This window comes from Diabrotica virgifera, chromosome 2 (genome assembly GCF_917563875.1).
Source record: "Diabrotica virgifera virgifera chromosome 2, PGI_DIABVI_V3a".
NCBI classification, from domain to species: Eukaryota; Metazoa; Arthropoda; class Insecta; order Coleoptera; family Chrysomelidae; genus Diabrotica; species Diabrotica virgifera.
In genome coordinates this window covers 160,704,783-160,731,041 of record NC_065444.1, presented here as the reverse complement: position 1 = coordinate 160,731,041, position 26,259 = coordinate 160,704,783, and the positions used below count along the sequence as shown (strand labels likewise).

At 32.1% G+C, this 26,259-nt stretch overlaps 1 protein-coding gene across 2 annotated transcripts in view; it reads left to right on the top strand.

Annotated features, from left to right (window-relative positions):
* The window catches only part of LOC114327758 (PDF receptor-like), a 1,644,969-nt gene that overhangs the window by 1,170,911 nt on the left and 447,799 nt on the right, over positions 1-26,259 (top strand). For both annotated transcript variants that reach the window (XM_050642878.1, XM_050642879.1), the window contains exon 7: positions 23,109-23,200. In XM_050642878.1, the coding sequence (XP_050498835.1) occupies positions 23,109-23,200 (92 nt within the window). The remainder of the gene's footprint in view (positions 1-23,108; positions 23,201-26,259) is intronic.

Genomic DNA, 26,259 nt, shown 5'->3' with positions numbered 1-26,259 from the left:
CTGTTATATTACTTGGTCTAGTACACCCCCATAGTGGGCATCCATAAGTCCATAGAGGTCTCAATATTTGTTTGTAAATTAGTAACTTATTATGCATCGACAATGTGGAGTTTCTTCCAATTAGCCAATACATTTTTTTATATCTTATATTTAGTTCTTCCCTTTTTTCTTAACGTGCACCTTCCAGCGTAGTTTTGCATCTAATGTTATACCCAAATACTTAGCAGTATCTACATATGGTACTTGGATATTGTTGATTATAACTGGTATATATTCTATTTTTTTTGTTGGTGAAATTAACATGGATAGATTTAGTTTCATTCAGCCTGATTCTCCATTTTTGTGTCCATTTATGGATTTGGTTAACTGCTATTTGGTCCTTGTTGTTCGCCTCTTCACTTGTTCCTACTGCTTGAATAGCTGTATCATCAGCAAAGGTGGCAACTGTGTTGTCTTACAGTACAGGTATATCACACGTGTAGAGTAGGTATAGGACTGGACCCAACACACTGCCTTGTGGAACACCTGCTCTAATTTCTTTTAAGTCTGAAAAACAGTCTTCTTGCTTAATTCTAAAATGTCGTACTTTTATGTAAGATTGTAAAAATTTTGAGTACTGTATAAGTAAAAAACATTTTAGTTTGTATGTTAAACCTTCATGCCAAACTTTATCAAAAGCCTGTGCAGCATCAAGGAATACAGTTGAACAGACTTTCTTTTCTTCTTGGGATCTTTCGATAATATTTGTGATTCTGTGCACCTGGTCAATTGTTGAATGCTTATTTCTAAATTCGAATTGATGTGTCGGTATCAAATTTCTTGCTTCAATAATTGGTTTTATTCGCTTGAGGAGCAGTTTCTCAAAACTGATTTTTGATATTTTTAATGATAATTTTTTAAGTTTCTCAATATGACTTTTTTCTTGTACATTTAGGCATGGTTTGTTCAACAGTAAATGGTTGAGTTCAATTAGTGCGGTCGTAAATATTATTAAATTTATCTGACCTGGCCCATTGTTAAGACCCACCCGGAGCGATTAGCAACCGAGGTAGACAGAGATTGTCTTTTGACAATTAACACTGACTAGACGGTACTCCCATAATAAAGCAAATAAATTTTACCAGAAAACATATTTAAATTTTACTTGAAACCGGGCCTTTTATACTACTATCGGTTTAGTCCGGGATGTTTATAGTGGTAACTAATTGAACTCAACCATTTACTGATAAACATACATACATTGTGGTATAATGGTGCATCGCAAAAAATGCTAGGACTATTTTTAAACAAGATGTCCGTAGGATATCCAAGGGTATCCGTAATTTGAGAAAAAATTTAATTTTTTTTTATTTTTTTTTTAATTAGAAGAATATAATTGCACATTATAACATAATTTTTAATTCCAAATAACTAATCATAAAATATATCAAAAATCATTAAAAGTATAAAACTTTGAAAACAACCATATCTTGCTTAAAAATAATCATACAGTTTTCTGTAATCGACAATTGTAGAATAATGGTGATTGACTTTTTTTTCTACTAAATGAAGCATTCCACATACCTAAAGCTACGTAGAAAAGGTCACAGAAAAATGTTTGAGAAGTTTTTTTTTTATTTCTAATAATCATCACTACGATGATGATTATTACAATTACAATCTGGTCATACTTGACCAATGAGCAATTTTAATCTAACCTAAATTATTAATGTTTCTTAAAATTAAGAGCTTACCCCATAGCGTCTCTTATCTAACCTAACAAGATAGTGCACTATTCTAGCATACACACTAACACGCACAAGCACTATGCTCTGCTTTTCACTATCACCTATCACTTAAACTAGTTCATAAGGCTTTGTCTTCTTCAGTCTTCTAACTTGCCCAGTGGTATCGAGGAGCTGGATTGCCTCAATATTCTCGTGCATATGAAGTCGTTGCTCGTGACTTCCTGCCATCTTCTTGATGACTAAATCCACAGTTTCCATTCCTAGGTCCTTATGGAGATCACTCTTTGTAACATACCAAGGAGCATCTACAATATTTCTTAGTATTTTGTTCTGGAATCTTTGTATTACTGTTATATTACTTGGTCTAGTACACCCCCATAGTGGGCATCCATAAGTCCATACAGGTCTCAATATTTGTTTGTAAATTAGTAACTTATTATGCATCGACAATGTGGAGTTTCTTCCAATTAGCCAATACATTTTTTTATATCTTATATTTAGTTCTTCCCTTTTTTCTTAACGTGCACCTTCCAGCGTAGTTTTGCATCTAATGTTATACCCAAATACTTAGCAGTATCTGCATAATATGGTACTTGGATATTGTTGATTATAACTGGTATATATTCTATTTTTTTGTTGGTGAAATTAACATGGATAGATTTAGTTTCATTCAGCCTGATTCTCCATTTTTGTGTCCATTTATGGATTTGGTTAACTGCTATTTGGTCCTTGTTGTTCGCCTCTTCACTTGTCGTCCCTACTGCTTGAATAGCTGTATCATCAGCAAAGGTGGCAACTGTGTTGTCTTACAGTACAGGTATATCACACGTGTAGAGTAGGTATAGGACTGGACCCAACACACTGCCTTGTGGAACACCTGCTCTAATTTCTTTTAAGTCTGAAAAACAGTCTTCTTGCTTAATTCTAAAATGTCGTTCTTTTATGTAAGATTGTAAAAGTTTTGAGTACTGTATAAGTAAAAAACATTTTAGTTTGTATGTTAAACCTTCATGCCAGACTTTATCAAAAGCCTGTGCAGCATCAAGGAATACAGTTGAACAGACTTTCTTTTCTTCTTGGGATCATTCGATAATATTTGTGATTCTGTGCACCTGGTCAATTGTTGAATGCTTATTTCTAAATTCGAGTTGATGTGTCGGTATCAAATTTCTTGCTTCAATAATTGGTTTTATTCGCTTGAGGAGCAGTTTCTCAAACAGCTTCGATATTACAGGAAGCAGAGATATCGGTCTGTATGACGAAACGTCATGTGCTGGTTTTCCTGGTTTAGGAATCATAATGACTTCCGCCATCTTCCATATCATTGGTACATATTTTAATCTGAATGCACCGTTAAAGAGGTTTGTTAATTTTACGATAGCTTTTCGGGGAAGATTTTTCAACAGCTCACCCGTAATTAGATCATAGCCCGGAGCTTTCTTCGGATTAATATTTTCCCTTATTTCTTCAAGCACTTCTTTTGGTGTAGTTAGCTGAATTTCTTCGTCTAATTGAACGGGTTCCTCCCATCTTTCTTCATCCCCTTGAGGTTCATTTGGTTTGAATGTATTTTCAAGATGTATGGCAAATAGCTCTGCTTTTTGTGCGCTACTTCTGGCCCAGTTACCATTTCCTAGTTTAATAGGAGGAGGGTGCATAATAGGTCTTTTTAGTCTTTTAGTAGCTTTTCATAAGGAATAATCGGTACTACCGTCATCTGTTAGCTCCTGTAAGTAAGAATTAATCGAGTCATTCTTTAATTGTAGGATAGTTCTTTTGAGTTGTTGACTTGCAGGATTTAGTTTAGTCTTATCTTGAGGAGACCTTGTTTGTTGCCAAATTCTTCTCAGTGTTCGTTTTTCAGTTTTCATGTTCCTTATTTCCTTAGGATAATTGTTTCCTTTTAGCCTAGGTTTCAGTGTAGGAGTGTTTTCCCATGCTGCTTGCTGGATATTGTTCACCAACAATTCTGCTTCTTTATCTAATTGCTCTGCGTTTTGTATTCGTACATTTAGATTTATTCTCTCTTCAAGGCTCAGCTTAAAACTTACCCAATCCGTCCATTTATTTGTTAATGTGGGGTTACTTTGTTTTTTAATAATCCTGTCACTCTTGATTAATACTATAGGGGAATGATCAGAATTTAAGTCCCAACAGTAATCAATGTCTATGAAATTAGTTGAAATATTCTTAATAACAAAGAAGTCTATTAAATCAGGGGTCTTGTTTCTATCCGTAGGCCAGTAGGTTGGTCTACCAGTTGATAATGCTTAACACCTCTGTTCTTTAATGGCTAACAAAAGCTCCTTTCCCTTAGTAGTAGTGATTCTAGAGCCCCAGTGTGTGTTCTTTGCATTGAAGTCACCTCCAATAATGAACCTTTCCCCTAAGATGTTCAAGAATTCATTATACTGCTCTTTTTTAATGGAATGTTTAGGTGGGCAGTATATTGAACTTACATTTATTTCAAAAGTTTTAGTTTTTATGTGTACTGTAGTGGCTTGAATATGTTCAGTTTTATATTCCAACTCTTCATGATGACATATATTATCCTTTATGATGATTGCACTGCCTCCTTTGGCCGCATTGTCAGGGTGTATTGTATGATACACCTTATATCCTTTAAATTTGATGTAGGATTGATTTGTGAAGTGCGTTTCAAGAACAACAAAGAAGAGACAAGAAACAAATCAATTTTTTCGATGTCAAGGATTGCTTGTAGTTCTTGTTGATGATTAAACAACCCGTTGGCATTCCATGCGACAATTCTGAGATCATTAGCCATTTCTTGCCTTTGGAATAGCACCTTGAGCTCTATATTCCAGGGAAGTGACCCTTGTTTGAGAAGTAACAAGAAAAATGTGCCAAAATCGCTGTGAGTGGCGAATTTTGAAAAATCATATTTTAGAAACTATAAGTCACAGATACTTCTATCAAACGCCATTTTAAAGTTGTTGATGGAAGTTTTTTTTCTGTGCAGCAATGCTTATACCTATATCCCCGTGGAAAAAAGTTATGGGGCAAAAAAGAGAATTGCTATCTCTCGTGTTTATTTCTTACCTTTATTTTGAATATATTTTTGTAAAAAAAAATTTTTGACTTTAAGATATGATATTTCGATAGTAAATTTAACAAGGAACAATTTTCCTGTAGACGTGTTTGTACCAAAAGTGCATAGAACTCACCCTAATTCGCCCTGTGCCTAGAGACTAATCCACCCCTTTCTCAAAAACGCACCCCTTTAAATGGTAGCACTCCGCGGGTTTTTTATATTAAGAGGTCCATTGACGATATGAAACAATAAACCCCCGTTAACGTTGTAGTTCCTTTCTAAAATAAATAATCAATAGCCTACTACGCAATGGAAGAAAAATTCAACGTGATTAATTTCTAAAGAAACTAAATTTTGACGATCCATTGACAAACGCAGAATTATTAAATATCTCCAACATCCATAAACAGTATTATAAAAAATATGTTATTTAGGAGGAAGCAAGAAAAGGGGGTATTGAAATACTTTTCTTACCTTCTCATTATTTTAAGTGTAATTCGATAGATTTGATATGTATCCCGATCAGGGAACTCGTAATTTTACGAAAACCTCCAAAAAAATAAAGGAAGGATGAAAATTTGGAAATATGTAGTTGAAATTGTCTATTATTATATGTATAAGAAAAAGTTTACAATTCTACGTCCCCTCCATTTTACAAAAATTGGGATATACAGGGTGAAAAATATTTTCTCGTGAGTGAAGAAATATACGTTCAAAATAGGCCCGGAATTGGATAAAATGACTAATTTTAAGCAACTTTTGTTCTATATAGTTTTTTCACTAAGTCAATACTTTTCGAGTTATTTGCGAGTGAATATGTTAATTTTTAACAAAAAAGAACACATGTTTATGGACGGTTTTTCGCAGATAACTCAAAAAGTAAGCACTCTAGCGGAAAAAATATTCTTACTAAAAATATACCTTATAAAAAATTGAAAAAAATGGTGTACGCGTGAGGCCTGCAGACCCAGTATAAGCAGAGTTGTAGCAAATAAAAAGTAGGTTCTTCTTCGTCAAATTCAAAATCGAATATTTCAATGTGTCAATCAAATAACCAAAAAAAAAACACAGCACTTTTCGGGGAAAATTCATTAGGTACACTTTTGTGAAAACTTTTTTAAAGTGTTTTAAAAAGCTTTATTTTTGTTTTTTTTTTAATTTCTGACAATAAAAATGAGTGAGTTACGCTCAAAATATTGTTGGTCTCTTTTATTTTTTTGTACAAAATCGCGAAAATCACCCCCTAGTTAGCTTCCCAAATAAAATTAAGCGTAACCGCTTCACAAGTTACTTTACTTATGTATTGTTTATATTATCGATAAGTTTCATTGGTTCAAAGTGCTCAGTTTTGAAAAAAATTGGGTTTAAAATAAAACATTTTTTTTATTTAAAAAAAAAATGGAATTGTTCATGAAATTAACTTAAAAATTATTAGTAATACCAAAAATTTCAAAGAGTAATAAAATGAAGTTTTGCTTTTCTAAATATTTTTCGTTTTTTGTTTTCTTGTTATACTAAAATTGATTATGTTATAGCTGTTCAAAATTAACCTAAACTCGTGATTAGTTACTCGTTCAAGCCATTTTAACTACAGCTTTTTTCAAAAATAAGCACTTTGAACCGATGAAACTTACAGATCATATAAATAATACATAAACAAAGTAACTTGTGAAGTGGTAATGATAAAATTTATTTGTGATGCTAATTAGGGGGTGATTTTCGCGATTTTTTTACCGAAAAATAAAAGGGACCAACAATATTTTGAGCGTAACTCACTCACTTTTAATGTTACAAGTTTTTTTGAAAAACAAAAATATTCCTTTTTTTAAACACTTTAAAAAATTTGAAACGAATTTCCCCGAAAAGTGCTCCGTCTTTGGGTTATTTCACATTGAAATATTCGATTTGGAATTTTATGAAGAAAAACCTACTTTTCATTAGCTACAACTCTGCTTCTACTGGGTCTGCAGACCTTAAGCATACACCGTTTTTTTCAACCTTTTATAAGCTATATTTTTGCTAAGAATATTTTTTTCGCTGAAATACTTACTTTTTGGGTTATCTCCGAAAAACCGTTCAAAAACTTGTTTTTTTTTTCTGTTAAAAATGAACATATTCACTTGCAAATAACTCGAAAAGTATTGACTTAGGGAAAAGACTCTATAAAACAAAAGTTGCTTAGAATTAGTCATTTTATCCAATTCCGGACTTATTTTGAATGTATATTTTTCACCTTAGAGAAGGGGGTCTATCTTTTTTCAAAAAATGGAGGGATGTAGAACTCTAAACTTTTTCTTATATAATAATAGACAATTTCAACTACCTATTCCCAAATTTTCGTCCTTCCTTTATTTTTTTGGGGTCAGATTGTTGTTTGATCGGGCTAATGGGCTAAAGTCAAATGTAACGTTGCTCGAATAATACAACTTTTATATTCTCGGATCTAATATTTTTTAGGTATGTGTATGCTGTGTGTGTGGGCATTTTATTGTACATTTTCTCCAATTAACAGTCTGTAATGTGGTTTTAGGTAGTTATTAAATAAACTGTAATATTTTCCATTTTTTTTGTTTTATTTTGATTTAGTATAATTGTTTAGTTTTTCACAAAACTTACTCTATAATGATTTTGTGTGCACACTGATAAAAGTTTATATTTCACATTATTTACCCATTTATGGAATGTACTCTTTCCACGTTTGACTTCTGTACTTCATCATCTGCTTCTTCCTCTTTATATATAAACAATTCTGCTTGTTCATTGGCGGATAGATACCTCTATGAATGGAACGTTGTCACCGTGGCGGGGCCGGTCGATACTTCTTCTACCGATTGATGATTTAGTGTCCTTTAGTGTCCTTTTCTATTTAGTGTCCATTCGTTTATACTCTGTACGTTACATTTTCTTCTAATTTCTTCGCTCCTCTTTCGATGTCTCAGCGTATTTACTGTAATTCTTCTCAGTACTCTCATCTCTGCCGTTTCCAGTAGCTGTATTCACGCTGTATCGGGTTATGCTTCGGAACTCACATAGATGTGTGTGTATTCACAAAGAGGGGATGGCATTAGATAAACTTTTTGTCACATATATTTGAAAGTTAAAGATGTCATATTCAATATGTCATCATCATCATCATCCTCCTCCTCCAGCCTTTTGCGTCCACTGCTGCATATAGGCCTCCCTCATTTTTGTCCAGTGTGCTCTATTTGAGCACTTTGCATCCAATTTCTAGAGATTTTCTTAAAATCGTCAGTCCAACGAGTAGGTGGTCTTTCTCTACTTTTTTGTCTAATCTCGGCCGCCACTCAAGTAATCTCTTCGTCCATCTCCCATCACTGATTCGGGCGACGTGTCCGGCCCAGTTCCATTTCAGGGTGGCAATTCGGGAAATTACATCGGTAACTCGTGTTCTTCGTCTTATGTCTTCATTTCTTACTCGGTCACGAAGCGATATACTCAGCATTGACCTTTCCATTTTCCTCTGGGCTATTTGCAGCATTTTAGAAGTTGTAGCTGTCAATGTCAAAATTTCGGCACCATAAGTCATCACAGGCAACACACATTGATCCAATGTTTTACGTTTTAAAGAAATTGGTATATCGCTTTTAAAGATGTCTGTGAGTATTCCATAGGATGCCCATGCTAGGTTTATTCTTCTTCGTAGTTCGCATGTTTAGTTGTCTCTTGTAATCTTTATTTCGTGTCCAAGGTATATGTATTTTTCCAGTAGTTCTACTTCGTTTTCTTCAATATTGATATTTCCACTAGGTAGTACTAGGTTTGTCGTGAATTTTATTTTGGAGATGTTTATTTTAAGACCTACACTGGCACACACTAACTGAAGTTCATGTAGCATTGTACATATCTCCTTAAGGTTGTCAGAGAATAAATCTATGTCGTCTGCGAATTTCAAATTTGTTAATCTTCTACCGTCAATATTCAGGCCTCGCTCTTCCCAGTTAAGTTTTTTACAAGCATATTCTAGTACTGCGGTAAACAGTTTAGGCGATAAGGTATCACCCTGTCGGACTCTGCCGATTGGGATCCGTGTTTTATGTAGTTTCACCGACATAGTTGCGTTATTGTATGTATTGTAAATTAACCTTGTGTATCTTAGTAGTATAGTATAGTTGATCCAAAAGACCAAACCCAAAACCCAGACATCCAAAGTGAGAGTTATCCTTCAACACCAAATTGTTCTTTATGGTCCACACAATATTCAGAAAAAAGTCACACCATTTTGAGCGTCGGGTTTGGGGGAAGAGGGGGGAGAAATCGGTAAATTCGTAGTTTTTTAAGTTTTTCGCCCATATTTCTAAAACTATGCGGTTTAGCATGAAAAACTTTCTATACAAAATTCTTCTACATTAAATTTGAAATAAAAAACGTTCTATGCATAATCTTTCTAAAGTGGTATGGTATAACTGGTCCAAAAAAAGGCCTAACCCAAACATCCAAAGTAAAAGTTTTCGGTAGCAGTTCTGATCCTTGGTTGACAATGCCCTTTTTCCTTGTTAATATATCTGGTACTTGATCTTTTTTGTTATTTACTTTGTGTTGGCTTGTGTACAGCAATTTGTAGAAGTCTTAAACTATTTTAAGGGTTTTCTATCTGTTGATTGTAAGATGACCATTTCTATCTTTAATCTTTATTATCTGCCTTGTCCCCGTTCTTAGTCTTCTTCTCAATACTCTCATACTTCTATTGTTCTCAATGGTATGTTCGATTTGTTCTTGGTTGTATTTTCAAGTGTCTTGTCTAATAGCTTTGGATATTTTTTTATTTAATTTTTGTAGTTTGTTAGCTTTAGTTTCCGTGTCGCCTCTCATTTCTATTCTTTTCTGCATTAGTTGCCTGGTATTTTGACTGATCTTCTCTTCTTTTTGAGTTCTAGGACAGAATTTGTTTTGACTTTCCAGTAAGGCATTTGTAAATTTATTATTTAAGTCGTTTATATTATTTTCTGCTTCAGGACTGCTAAATATGTCTGAAATACAATACGTATTTCAATATGTATTTAATTTAAAATCTTTAAGAAATTGTATGATAATATCATTAATAGTTTTGGTGTTGAAACTTAGTAGTATAGTATAGTTGATCCAAAAGACCAAATCCAAAACCCAGACATCCAAAGTGAGAGTTATCCTTCAACACCAAATTGTTCTTTATGGTCCACACAATATCCAGAAAAGAGTCACACCATTTTGAGCGTCGGGTTTGGGGGAAGAGGGGGGAGAAATCGGTAAATTCGTAGTTTTTTAAATTTTTCGCCCATATTTCTAAAACTATGCGGTTTAGCATGAACAACCTTCTATACAAAATTGTTCTACATTAAATTTGAAATAAAAAAGGCCCTATGCATAATCTGAACAATATGTGGACCATATAGAACAATTTGGTGTTGAAGGAAAACTTTTACATTGGATGTCTGGGTTAGTCTTTTTTTTTTGGACCACCTCTTTTAACTACCTCCGTAACTTTGGAACCGTTCATTTTAGAAGGGTTATGCATAGGACCTTTTTTATGTCAAATTTAATGTAGAACAATTTTTTTGTAGAGGGTTGTTCATGCTAAACCGCTTAGTTTTAGAAATATTGACGAAAAACGTAAAAAACTACGCATTTGCAGATCAGATTTCTATCCCCTCTCCTCCCCCCCCCCCAAACCCGACGCTCAAAATGGTGTGACTTTTTCTGAACATTATGTGGACCATATAGAACAATTTGGTGTTGGAGGATAACTTTCACTTTGGATGTTTTGGTTTTGGGTCTAACTATACCATACTATAGTAGGTGTGAAATTATCAGCGGTAAACTTACATTCTGCGCTTAAATTCTAGCAATTAGTGCTTTTGTTATTTTTTTATTTTATTTTTTATTAAGTTCACAATTAATGATTGTATGATTTAAATCTGCGGTAGAGGAATTATCACATGAACAAAAGGAGTTGATACGCATTCCAATTTTAGCTAAATGTGCAGGAAAGTGACCGCGGTTTAATCTTAAATGACTTAGGGATGTGGAATAAAATCGACTAACGTGATAATTAAATATATTGTGGAAAGTTTTGCGGAAGTTGTGGAGATAAGTTAGTGTATGGATTCTTCGAAATTTGTACAAACTTAAGTCAAATAGCTTCCCATTTCCTTCTTAATCTTTTATGCAATTTTTGAATGTAGTAGATGTAGACTGTTAAATTTACTATTTCGTTGAAAGTTACCCAATTCTTCCACTATTATCATCATCCACTATCTCATTATCTTTGATTTCCGCATGCCCTTTTACCCAGATAAAGACCAAGCCATTGCTATTATAATTAAATCGAGCGATTGTCTTTTTAATATAGCATTATACTTAATTCCATATAAATAAAGCCATATAATGTAGCGTTTGTAAATTATGCACGCCTATGTATTTTGGGTCTCGGAAATTAGAGTTCTGAAAATACTAAAATAAATCTACTGTATTTTTAAAATACAGTATATTATAGGGTAGGAAACAGAGGTTGAACGTCGCAAACGGGACACAAGTCCGATTTTTTTTCTGATGTAGCTATCAAGAGGTGCTTATTATGAGACCATCTTTTACTTAAAAAATTTCGGCGGAAACCCCTATTTTCATCACTTTACAGGGGGTAATTTGTGGTTTTTGCGAAACTTAGCCCTTCCTGTACGCTTTACAAAAATTTCCTTAATATGTATAAATATAAAGAGGACTATATTTTCTACTATTTATTCCTCGACAGCATATATCTATTACACACCGTTTAGTGGGGGTGGCGCCCCGAAGTTGACAAGTTTTTAAAAAAGATGTTTTTAAAAAAATATTATTTTTCCCTAACTGTAATGGTAATCAAGAAGAAACCCTATGCCCAGGGGCAATATGCCTGGGAAAAATGGGAATGCATTATAAAAATTTGTAAATAACACCAGTACATGGGTAATCGCTGAAAGTTTTTTTACTGTAGCACAAGCGGTTCAGATGGTATAAAGAAGGGTTTTTTAAAATGTAACACCCTGTAATTAGAAAATGTTCAATTGCACTTCAATGAAACCTATACCAAAAAATCAACCACTTATTTGTCATTAATTGCCGCAGAGTTTCTTCACGATTCCCATTACAATAAGGGAAAATATTTTTTTCAAGAAACATCTTTTTTAAACACTTGTCAACTTTGGGGTGCCACCGCAGATAAACGGTGGGTGATAAACATATGCTGTCGGGGAATAAATAGTAGGAAATATAGTCCACTTCATTCTATTTAGGAAATTTTTTGCAAAACGTTCAGCCAGGGCTACGTTTCGGAAAAACCATAAATTACCCCATTTAAGGAGATAAAAATAGGGGTTCCGGGAAGAAGATTTTTGAAAAAAAGTTAGTCTTATAATAAGCACCCCTTGGTATACCAGAATAAAAATAAAACAACCGGACTTGTGTCTAGTTTGCGAGGTTCAACCTCTATTTTGCTACACTAATAGTTACCCATAAAATATGCAAGCTACCTAATTCTACGGACGATTTTTATTGCAATTATTGCTAGATCTACAGTCCGTATGTTTATCTGACACAATCTCTTGTAAAAACGAAGTTTATTACAAAATCATATTTTGTATTCATTCTTTTTACTTTTTGAAATATGTGGTATCTACCTAGTGGAAGGTATTGCTACAAAAATAATACTTGGGTTTTGAGTATACTAAATGTTTCATTTTCTCGTTCTTCCTCATTATAAAAATTATGCTTATAATTTGCAAACTAAACCTCTATGGAAGGTTGTCATCTCATATTTTGCGCAGTCGGTCGATACTTCTACTGTTTGTGTCTTACTAGTTTGACCACTCTGGTCTTCTCCGTTCTACTTATGCGATTATTTTTTTGTATCAATTCGTTTATACTCTGCACGTTAAAATGTTTTCTAATTTCTTCACTCCTCTTTTGGTCTCTTGAAGATCTAAGTATTTTCACTGCTTATATTTTCTAAAAGGCGAATTTAGACTATTCACTTTAGATGTACACTGTGGATGATTCATCTGCAACGAAAGGTATGTATAAACATACTCTTCATCTGCATTTCATCCAAGATGCACATCCAAAGTAAACAGTGAACAAAGTAGAAGATGTTCCTAGATTTGATAAAATGGATGGATGATTCTTCCACAGTGAACCACTAGTGTAAAGTGTAAACTTGTTTTTTTTTCGGTATTTTTGTCATAAATTTATATTTTTATACCTACGTAAAATGATTTTCAGTGGAAAGATGAACATATTCTATCTAAAAAATATATCGTAATCATGAGTAATCGTGGAATAATAAATCTAAGGACTACAATAAAAGATTTTTTTGTAAAAATGCATACCGGAAAAAACTATTCACACTCGCTATTATTGTTGAGTCTGGGCTGATTATCGGAGAATAGGCCATTTTTGGGAAAAGTTATTTACCAGCAATTTTATTGCTGAAATCGAAGCTTATGATTATATACATATTAATAATATAGGTATTCAAAGTCCGCAGATAGTGTGCTATATTTTTTATAAACAAAATGGCGCCCGAAAATTGTGTTTTTTTCAATTATTGCTCTATAACTCCGAAGATTTGAAGTTTACAACAAAAACACTCAAATAAAAATTCACCGCAATTAAATTATACATAGAGATATATTTTTCCCTATCTGCTCCGGCGAAAATTTTCCTCGGAAAATGCTTTTCCCAACAAAATCTTTAATTTTCAAATAAAGTATTAGATAAGTAATTATCTACCAATAATTAAATAATTTGGTGACTTTAAAGCCTTCATGGTTTAGATTATAGTTCCAGAAGCTAATGAAAATTGAACGAATATTTTAGCAACAATTCAATTGTTAATTAATAATTTACGGTCGCAATATTAACCAAAATAATTATGATACACTGATTAAACTTGGAAATCTTATAAAGATGAGATGCCTATTTAACTTTTTGTCGACAAAATATAATTTTTTTATTTTTTTGCATAATCTTTAAATGTTTAAAAAAATAGTTATAAACAAATTAACGTTTCTCAGAAAGTTTTTTTTATATTCTAATTTTAAAAAATAGTTAAAATGCGTATTTTGAATATCTTGAAAATGAATGCTTTTTTGCAACCGTTTGAAAAAAAGTTATGAAACAGCAAAGTAAACATACGATTACAACGTTGTTTATCATTTTTGTTTTTTTAATTTTTTCAAAGCGTAAAAGTGAGTTTAAAGTACAAGATAATTATTTACAAAAATTATCCATTATTAGTTTAATGGTTATATTTTAACCCTTTAACGGGCAGAACTACTGTTTTTGTAAAACTATACTTTTGAATAGTAAAAGTAGTTCATTATGCATCATTAGTAAGACAAAAAATGTTTAAAAAATTTTTTTCTGTGCCAGAAAGGCTTAAAAGGGTGGTATATATAGATACCAGTGGCATTTTGACAAACAACTAATACTTAGTGGGCAATGGTATATATAGCGACCGGTAAAATCAATTACATAAATTTATAAAAAATACTTTATTCTGAGAATATAAAAAAAACTAAGAAGAGGAATATTTTAAATTTATTATCTAAGAACTTTCTATCTACTATGGTAGGGTGCAAAGCAGTCTTTGTATAGAGCAACGTTAAAAACTTGACAAATCAAATTGCTGCGCGTTTGTTTCTTTTTAGATGAAGCACAAATGGCACAGCGCCTATAAGTTCCTTTGGTGAATAAGTGTGAACCAGCATTCGCCGATTGGCTTACTCGAATTAATGTCAACATTGACGCTTGAAGACTCAGTAAAATCAAATGATCCGAGAAGAAGATTGGGGTCGTTTTTCTTGGACCACACAAAAGATTGAGTTGAAGGAACAGGAGCTTGTTCCGCATTCTCATCTTTACGGGCAGGAGTTAGGGAATTTGTTGCCTGAGGTAATGTTAACAGTTGTTCATCCTCGTCGTCTTCATCAGAAAAAATGTTTTTAAGAAATCACCTAGCCAACTTGTTATGTTTGAAACCAAATCCGTCGTCTGGATCAAAGTCAGGATCTTGATCCGAATCACAAAATCTTCGTTTCCGCTAGCACTATTTTTGTCTTTCTTGTAAGAGTACATTGGCGCACCCTTTTCAAGAGCGGTACTGAAGTACTGGAACATGTCGGCTGGCTGTCGATAGTAGTAGTCGAGGATTGTGACGTAGTACTGGAAATTGAGCTTATCTCGGGGAAATTGTCATCACCATCCTCACCGCCATCAAATTCGGAAAGAGAATACTCTTCATCACTTAGATGGTCTACTATATACTAGAGTTCAGCTTCTGTAAGCGGTCGATTTCTAGACATCTAAAAAGCCTAGGGATACTGTACTGGAAAAATCTAACCAAACCTAAATAATGTACTAGAAAAATTGTAATAGGCCTAATAAATAATTTAATATCTTATAGAGCCTTGTCTAGCAAATAAATACTAAACTTTGCTTTAGTGTATCCGTAAAAAAATTAGTATTGTGCGTAAACTACGATCTCGAGATTTTGTTGGTTTAGTATGTGGAAAAATAAGCTCTTATTTGGTACAATTCTCAAAATTATTAAAAAAATTTTCCTATCGCTAATGTCAAACAACAAGATTTTTATAGAAATTTGTTGCCAGAATATTGTTTAATAACTGGCATAAGTTTCAAAACTAAGAAATAAAAATTGTTTGTACGCCGAGATAAATAAAAACAATGAATTTTGGGGTTAGAATTCTCATAAAACATATTTATTTCTTGCAATAACTATTCCAGTGCTTTTAAAGAAATATCTGCTAGTTAAAAATACTAAAAAAAGTACACTTGACACTTACCTTCAATTTTTGTCCAAGTAGTTTATTCCAAATGACACTTGTGCAAAAAACAAAAATAAAATTGAACTATTTTTTACATAGACTGCTTGACTAGGCGCGCTTGTAGCTTATCATACCAGTTTTGTGAAAAGAACGTCGTTACCACGCCGCATTATACAGGTTTTCGGTATTCACACCTTCCAGCAAGCATTCAGCGTATCGACTGCGCCTATAAGGATTGTTTTCACCGCAACTCTGATGACAAAATAAGCCGTAATAGCTTATGGTATATATAGCTACCAGAGAGCGTGAAAGGGTTAATTAAAGATTATAAATATATTTTTTGTAATTTACACGCGCAAAAGTAGACTAATACAGTACTGTAGCTAAAATTTTCACTCGAAACGACGACCGCCGCGCGACGTACACTTAATAAATAAAATTATAGTATTATCTATTCTGCGTGTCTACTTTCGCGCTAAAAATTGCAAAAAAAAATATTTTTAATCTTTGATTAAAATATAACCATTGAACTAATATTTAATATTCTTTGTGAGTAATTAGATTGTACGACAGACTCACTTTTAAGCTTTGAAACAATTAAAACAAACTATAAACAACGAAGCAATCGTATATTTACTTTGCTGTTTCATAACTTTTTTGCAAATGGTTGGAAAAAATTTCTAAAGCATTCATTTTCAAGACCTTTGAAATACGCATTTTAAGTACTTTTTAAAATTAGAATATAATAAACATTTTCTGAGAAATTTTAATTTGTTTATATAACTATTTTTTAAAACATTTAAAGATTATGCAAAAAAAAAATATTTTGTCGACAAAATATTAAATAGGCATCACATCTTTATAATCTTTCTAAGTTTGATCAATGTCTCATGCTTATTTTGGTTGTTATTGCGACGGTAAATTGTTAATTAACAATTTAATTGTTGCTAAAATATCCGTTTAATTTTCACCGGGTTCTGCATTTATAATCTATACCAAAAAAGCTTTTATTTCACCAAGTTTTTTAATTATTGATAAATAATTACTTGCCCAAAAAATTTATTTAAAAATTCGAGATTTTGTTGGGCAAACCCACATTTTCCGAGGAAAATTTTCGTCGGAGCAAATCGGGAAAAACATTCCTGTATGTAGAATTGAATTGGAGTGAATTTTTATTTGAGTATTTTTGGTGTAAATTTAAAATCTTCGGAGTTATAGACCAATAATTGAAAAAACACGATTTGGGGGCGCCATTTTGTTAATAAAAAAGTAGCACACTATCTGCGGACTTTGCATACCTATATTATTAATATATAGGATCATAATATTCGAATTTCAGCAATAAAATTGCTGGTAAATAACCTTTATTTGTACTTTACTAATTAGACCAGCGTATTATAACTATTTTTTTTTTCAAAATTTAAAGATTATGCAAAAAAACGAAAAATTAATATTTTGTCGATAAAATATTAAATAAGCATCTCATCTTTATAATCTTTATAAGGGAGGGGGGGGGCTCCTCTTTGTAGACTAGTTGCATCTTGGGCTATCACCATTATGTCGTCTGCATAACAGAGTATTCCGCAATTCCGCATTCTGTATCCCTTTCCTAGTAGCTATTTCAAAAACTACAATTTTTGAAGTTAAACTTCTTTAGGCGCGATTTCATTGACGGTGAAATTTTATTAATCTGCGCGCATGCGCACACCGACAGTATGGTATTAGTCGTTGTACGGGCTCTGATTGGGTGTTGAAATGGTCTGTCAAAAATTGTCCAATATGGAGGTTATCGGTAAACAACAATATTGTATATATTAGTTTTTATTGTTGTGAGGACAGAAATAAAATCAAATTTATAATTATAGTGACTTTTTAAAGAGTTTTGAAAAGCCGCAGGTACGTAATTCGAAATGTTTCAGTTGTATTCCAATAAAAAATTATCTTCATACCTATCTATTTGGAAAATGTAAAAAAATAAAGTTACCTATTAGTAGGCAATGCTTTAATTTACATAATCTGATTACGAAAAAACTTTCTACAAATCTTCATCTAATATATCGTTTTCTTACTCTATATTTTGTTGTATTTTAATTCGACAAAAATCAAACTAATAATTTGATTAAATTCATATAAATAAACAAAATGTCACAAAGTTTATGATGTAAAGGTTTAGTTTGTGTATATTCCCACATGACGTATACGCGAAGGTGGTGCAGTAGGAAATCGCTTCGACTTTCGTACGGCGCAATAGACGTGAAGTGGGTTCAAGCCTCAAGCAAGTTTTTATTTTTTTAATTTTTATATGATTGTAAGTATATTATTATATAATTTTTTTCAGAAAATACGTATTTAATTGAAATTTTTGGCAACAATTATTGTTCAGAAATCATTTGTAGCATTTTTCAATGTGTTTGTGTGTGTTTTATTCTTTTATTTTTTTAATTTTTCTTCTTCTTCTTCTTGTAGTGCCTATCCGTTCCGGATGTTGGCGACCATCATGGCAATCTGCACTTTGCACACTGCTGCTCTGAAAAGATTTGTAGTGGTTGTGTTGAACCACGTTCGTAGATTTCTCAGCCAGGAAATCCTTCGCCTTCTTGGTCCTCGCTTTCCCTCTACTTTAATTTTTGGTATTGTTTTAATAAAAATTTTTGGAAAGTAGTAGAGAAACTGTTTAAAGTATATTGATTTCGTTGAAATCATATAATAGAAGTATAACTTCTTACGTGCGTACAAAGTACACACATTCTTTTTTATGTTGTAGTACAACTCAAAAAGATCTGAATTTTTTAGTTGTATCTGTATAATAATTTATTTGAATTTTTTTTTATGTAGGGCTAAAGCACACATCGGCACAATATCTCTTTTCTTCTTTTACATGTTACCTATATGTATGCCAAACTTCATGTCACTCTAATGGGTTCTTTAACATTTATAGGTTTTGCAATATAGGCCATTCCAATACGCTGTCAATTTTAAAATCAATTTGACAGCGGGAGGCAAACATAAATGTTATTCTATCAGTCTTTAGTGTGTTTGATCATTTTAGTTGCATTTATTTGTAATTTTGTTTTGTGCAAGAATTAATTTAACATTTTTACTGGAACAATCGATAATATGCTTCATTTCTGTTGAGTTCTGAAGTGCGAAATGCGAAGTATTCGTGATAACGTTCAGTTTTATCGGTTACCATCAATGATACATTTTCAGCATAAATCCAACTGAACTAAATAGGTGATGACCTGAGAGACAAAAGCAGTGGTTATATATAAAAAATAGTGCTATAAAAGTACTATAAAACTGCTAAATAACTTACTAATATACTTGCCAGCTACATCTTCTGTATTGTCTGCCAACAACTTTCGAAAATACTCACTCTTCTTTATTTATTCACTGCCTAAAACTAAATAAAGTCGTTCAAGTAGTTCTACAACTAAAAACTACACAAAATCAACAACAAAATGTTCGCAAAATACAACTAAAAAACTGGGGGTAAAAAATTTAAGAAACACAATGTCAAAAAATATAAACAAATAAAATATGTTATTTCGAGGACGCTGTCGCGGAGTTTTAGTCATGGCATGCTCCACGCTTCTTGTCGTCGACTAGTCCCTGACTGTGTCTGCGAATACGCTTACTAAATGCCTCCCGATGGTGATATAGACATCAAAGTCCTGAAATGGCCTACTATTTTACCGTCAGTTAACGGTATATATTGGCAGCTATGTACGCCGTTGCTCCCGCTTGGCGGCACTAGTGTAGTTGGGGTCAACGTTTTGACAATTTGTGAAGTTTGTATATGACGTTTCTGTTAACGACTTATTAAATAATAGATTATGACAGAAAAATACGGATATTGGACAGGCTGTGCGTTGAAAAACGAATTTAGCGGAAGGAATGCGAGAGTTACTGACAAAAAAGGAAGCCCTTATCGTACGGTACTTATTAATCATCGTCTTATACCTGGTAGCACCAACAAATCTTAAGCTCCAGCTTAGCCCAGCTCAGCTTATAGATTGGGCCCTTTAAGTCGCACTTACGTTGAATCATAATTTTCGATTCTTATGATCTCAATACACGTGATAATGCATTGTGGCAAGCTGAAAATTGATCTAAGACTCAATGGTGCAATACGTATGTTTTATAATCTAATATAAATTTCGAAAGCTCAAGTCAAAATAAAAATATTTATGTTGATCTGAGTTTTATAGTGAAGTATTCGACTTTTTAGAGTCTAATTCAGGGGCAATACGTAATATGTTTCAACAAAATGTTAATTGCAGATACGTGCATTTATTGTCGGCACATATTTATCCCTTCTTATTGCTACAATCCACTTTTTTCTCAATAGAATATCTTTGGGAAACCTGTGTCCTGATGTTATGGATGAGCACAAATGCACAGCTCAACATTGAGGCATCTTATTCTCACAAATTAAATTCACACAGCGAAAAAAATATGCAATATTTACTTAGAAATGGATTGATTTGAATAGTTGACGTAAGTTGACGTGACCTCCAACTACACAAGCACCACATACGTTGAGTCTTCCAGATTAGCTGCTTTTAATCAAGTGATGCATGCCTAGTGACATAAATGTAACAGACATTAAGGTCGAAAGAAACTGTCGTCAATTTTTAGCATATTCAATATACGCTCTGAGCTTCGCTGGTATCGCTCCTAGCGGATTACTAATGCAACTTTCACCGGTAATTTTTAATTTTATTATTTATTTGTTATCGCTTAATATTTACAAAAATATTTAAATTTTAATCGATTTTTTTTAAATCTTGCTAATCATTTTGACGTTATATTGATGAAATATTAATTTTTTACTTCGGATACTTTCACAATTGTCGTGTAGATGGCGCTAAGATTAATAGATTAATTTATAATTACATATTACGGAACATTAAAAAAACTTAAATTCAGTATCTAAAACGTAAGTATACTTAAGGTAAAAATATATACCACAGCTTTGCCCAACTAATATTTTTTATAATTAATGTCTCTAATTTTAATTTTAAATTAATCACTTTGACATTTATGTCAAATTTCCAGTAAACGTTTACAGACTTGTCACTACTGGCGCTCGCGAATTTTTAAAATATCCCCTCTACGTACGAGCTCACAGCGTATACTTATTAGACGTATATAACCTGCAAATAAAATTACTTAAACTTGTTTGTTCAATACAATACTTATTGTAATTTATATCAATATTTAACTTTTTAAAGGATTTTTAACTGTAACACTGTTACAATGGGGCATTATATTGTTTGCGTTTAAATTTCATGATTTGAATATTTAAAATTGAGGTCATTAAAAGGTAAACAAAACAATGTTTACACGTCGATATACAGTTTTTATCGTAAACGTAAACATTTAGGATTTTAGTTACATTCATATCCACAGTTAGATACAATTAAATAATTAAATTCACTTTCATAATTGCACACCTTATCTATATCTTGGAGCAATACATATTTCCTATAGAGCAATATTAAAAACGCAACATTTAGGTTATGTTACTTACTTATTACGCTTTATTGTAATATAATAATTATATTATAATTATAATTGAAATTAGACTAGTAGAATTATCCTACTTTCCTCTTTGCATTAAGTTGTGCTTATAATGTTTTGGAAATGAATACAGTGTGTCCACGGTTGGGGTGCCCAAGATAAAAAACTATTTTATTTTCAATTTAGCAAAAAATGTCATTCTTGATAAAAAGTTTTGCTTGTTCTAAAACCTGATAAAACGAAATAAAATTTAAGTTTTTCAAAACCTGCTTAATTTTGTAGCCAATTTTATGTAAATACCTACCTATAAATTTTTGCCTAAGTTCGAAATCGTAACAAAACACAATCTAGTATTGCTAAGCTACAATTTAACTTAGTAACTGTCAACTCCAATAAATAATTATTGAGAATTGCTAAGACCCTATAAAAAGAAAACAGTAAATTTTAATATCAATAACAAAACAGTAATAAAGGAAAATAGGAAAACTAATAATAAATAAAACAACAACTATTCGACGTAGCCTCCACCAATTTCAAAACATCTCTCCACCCTATAATTTTTTATAAGCGTTTATTAGCATGTCTGGGGTGATTCGTCTGACGGCATTAATGATTGCTTGTTTCAAATCTTCAATATTTACAAGAAAAATTATTTGTTGGATGCTTAACATTGTCTTGTCGAAAAAGAATGACAATTCGCAAATTATTTATCAGAGTTGACAGCTACTAAGCTGCATTGTAGCTTAACAACACTAGATTATTGTTACGATTTCGAACTTGGTGCAAAAATTTATAGGTATTTACATAAAATTGGTAACACAATTAAGCAGGTTTTGAAAAGCTTGAATTTTGCTTCGTTTTATGGGGTTTTAAACCAAGCAAAACTTTTTATCAAGAATGATATTTATCGCTAAAATTGAAAATAAACAAGTTTTTCCTCTTGGGCACCCCATCTGTGGACACACTGTATAACTTGAATTGACTATTTCTTGTTGTAGTTTTACCATACATAAGACAGCATTTGCGAAGTTCCGTTTTTCTCAATGATACTCCATATGAAATGTACTAAAAATAATGCAAGGTTTCGCTACTTCACGCACACGATCGTTTTTCTTATCTCCTCCAAGTACTTGTACACAACGATTACGCCTCCTTACAGTATAGGCAACCAATTATCCCGCCGCTTAATATTGGTGAACAACATTTATTTTTGTAAATTTTAATTTTATTCGAGGTAGTTGGTAATTATATTTTTGTGCTAATAAAAACAAAAATATCGTAGAAAAAGTCTAGTATAGTACTTGCAAGTAATGGTTATTACCTACTTAGATGAATTACGACACTCGCCTTCGGCTTGGATCGCATACTTCATTATCGTGATTAATAGCCCATCATTACCATGCTCGTTGAATAATATGTATACTCTTAATAAATTTTAAAGTCCTGTTAAAATTGTCTTTCCTCAAAAGGAGTACCTCCCGTGGTTTCCAAACTTTTTGTACCTGCGCCCCCCTTAAAAACCCAAAAATTGTTGCGCCCCCCTAATTTTTCTACCAATCTAATTTGATAAACTCAACTGATACTATAATTTATTTAATGGGCTACAAAATAGTATACCTGCAATATCATGTAAAAATATACAAAAAATAATAATAAAATTTGCTTTTTAATAGTATTTACCCCTTTTGTAAAATAGTTTTCAGACATTTTGTTACAATTTTCTAATGGTAACAAACAATTGTAACAGCTACAAGCCCCCCTTGCAACAGTTTCGCGCCCCCTAGGGGGCGCGCCCCACAGGTTAGAAACCACTGATTGTAAACCACTGGTTGTAAACCACTGATTGTAAACTACTGGTTGTAAACCACTGGAAACCACATTAGGTCCTAATAATTAAATGTTAAATCAATTATTTCAATAAAATCTAAATTATTTTCATTTTTATATTACAAGTTTATGTGTAATTAACAAAATGTTTTTTTATAGATTGCAAGAATTACCCGATGTATAGAAATGGTTGGACTGTCATTTTCATTAGTATCTCTACTTATAGCATTGTATATATTATTCTCATACAGGTAAGATTCGTTTAACTAAATTTTTTTCAACTCATTAGTCTGTACCAATAATTTATTCCTAATAATATATTTAAACCAAAATGTAAATCATAAAAAAATTTACGTAATTTTATTTTACGGAAACATCGTGTATCCATTTTTGTTATGCTTAGTGTGACCAACTCCAATTCAGTCGATTTCGGGACAAGGCTGAAAAAATACCTGAATTCCGGGACTTTTAATTAAAATCGTGCCATTTTTTTAATGAGAACTTTAATTTTATTATTTTATTTATTATTTTTATGTTGACATTGATATTTTTGATGGGATTCAGCCACAATTGGTTGTAATGATAATTACATTTATCGCCATCCGTCAGTAAAGTGATTCATTATTGTACTCATTTGCCGCCCTTATTGTACTGAAAAAAGAATTTTACTTTACCTGCCGCGATTATTAATCAAGTTTACTGAGATATATAAGTGGTTGATGGCAGTAATCGATTATTTATTTGAGTGAACTTAAAATTTATTTACGTTAATTATTACAAATATTGTACAAAATTTACGTTATTGTTAATTAAATTTATGTCAGAAAGTGAAATTGTGTAGTATTTTGCAATTATATTCATGAAACATAAATGAAAACTTTACAAATTTAGTCATTAGGTATTCAATATTGATAACAAATATTCGATTAAACATCGAAACAGCCGATCATGCAAAAGCATTCTGTCATTACTGTCACAGTCAGTCACAGTCCTACGAAATTCTTAATTCGTCTAAAATTAAAAACATTCTTAAATCTTTTAAGTTATAGGTCTGGATCCCGCGTAGGAAAAAAAGTTGATTAATAGCAAGCTGAAAATTTGTTAATAGCTTAAGGGTGTCTAATCGGACAAACTTTGATATACGGGAACACTGGAACAGGGGAAGTTTTAATTGTGGAACAGGTTAAAAATTTGGAACGGCCAGACCACGAAAATGGCACATGTATTTTGTCCGACAGAACAGACTTAAACTCTCCGAACAGAGATTAAACTCTCATGCAAAAATCAGACTGCAATTTATCACCAAATGGGCGTTTTAATGAGTGGAACATGTAGAATATGTCAAATGACAGGAATTATGACAGGTGATAAATAGCAGTCTGATTTTCGCATGAGAGTTTAATCTCTGTTCGGAGAGTTTAAGTCTGTTCTGTCGGACAAAATAATTGTGTCGTTCAGCTTGATATTAATCAACTTTTTTTTCATACGCGGGATCCAGACCTATTATCTATTAATGCAAATATAGTATCGTATATAATATCACAAGAGAGAAAATTTTGCCGGCAATATTTTCGACTGGTATGAAAATTTGTTGCCTGGCAATTTTCGCGAATTAAATTTTTACTTAAATCACGAGACGTCAGTCGACTGATTTTGTCAAAATTTCATAAGCGAAAATTACCAAAAGGCAACGAACTTGAATGAAACCAGGAGAAAATTTTGCCGGAAATAATTTTCTCTCGAATGATATTAGACAAGACTATTTCACGAGACAATTAATGCACCACATCAACGAAATATAATCTTTATTTATTTGTTATTACCAGACACTTTCGTGACGGATCTGTCATAATTTTGTCGCTGAGATTTCACGTCGTTAAGGAGTTTTGTCAGTAGGAAACGATGTGTTGCTATGACGTTTTATCAGTTAAAAACAGTCTAGTGAAATAGCTATTTGTATAACAAGGGAGGAAAGTCCTACTTTTCCTCCCGAGAATGAAGTTTACTGCCCGACGCGTAGAGTAGGACTTTACTCCCATGTTATACATATGGTTTTTCCACCGTCCTCAAATAATAAGTCATTTTTTCATTTTTACTTAATTTATTTATGTAACTAACCAACAAAATCTATTAGAACTAAAACTAACAAGTAGGTATAATATAACTGTCAACTGTCAAATATAAGTCAAATTATTAATGTAAACATTGTTAAATCAGAATAACTATTTACTGTTTTTTACCATTCTGCAAAATACAGAGTGTTTTTAAATAAACGTTGAAATGTATAAATACCTACGTAATAGAAAATAGTTATTGTACAGGGCGTCAATAAGTTATATTTCATGAATGAAATACCATGACGTCATTTTTACTTTTCCTCCCTAGGGAGGAAAAGTACAACTTTGCTCCCTACAATCAGGTCCGGAAAAGTATACTTTCGGTAGAAGTAGGTGGAAATAGTCTATGAAATGGTGTTTTTGTTAATTCGATTATATTATTATATAGGACGGCGATATATGTTTACTGATAATTTGGTGGTAACTATATTTATTTAGATTTTCTACCATTCATCAAGTGAAAAGCAACCCCTGGAGGCTACATTTCATAAACAATAACGTAACTATTTAACGTAATTTTATTTTTAGTATTTAATTTTAATTATTAATATTAGTTTAATATTTAAATAAAAATACAATTAAACTTTTTAAAATATATTTATTTCGTTGAAATCATAATAATAGAAATATAACGTCTTACGTGCGTACAAAGTACACACACTCTTCATTAGAAGGATGTAATTAAGTAAGTGCGTAAGTGTTAATGTTTTTTATGATTGGCGATTAAATTTTGTATGCACCACATCAGTAAAGACTCTTTATTGACTTGGTACATAAATAACTATTTCGTTAGTTTCTGTCGTTTCGACTTCCAATCCGGAAATTGTTCTCAAAACAGGAAAAATTAGATAATAAATTGATGTTGGATTTCCATGTAAATATAAACTTATTTTAATATAAAAATTTAATTATCATTACAACCAATAGTGGCTTAATCCCATCAAATAGTTATTTATGAAACAGTTCGTGAAGTATGCTTTTTGCGAACGCACGCGGTGTTTAGTGCACGAGCAACGCTATACATCGCGTAAGTTCGCAAAAAGTATAGATAGAAGTAATAAAAAAACTGTAACTCTTCGTCACTGGAATTCATTTCTATTCTACTACAATTTTTAGAACTTTGACATTTAAAAATTCTAACTTCTTTCAAGCCACAAAACTGTCAAAACTTTTGTTGTAATTTATTGCTCACA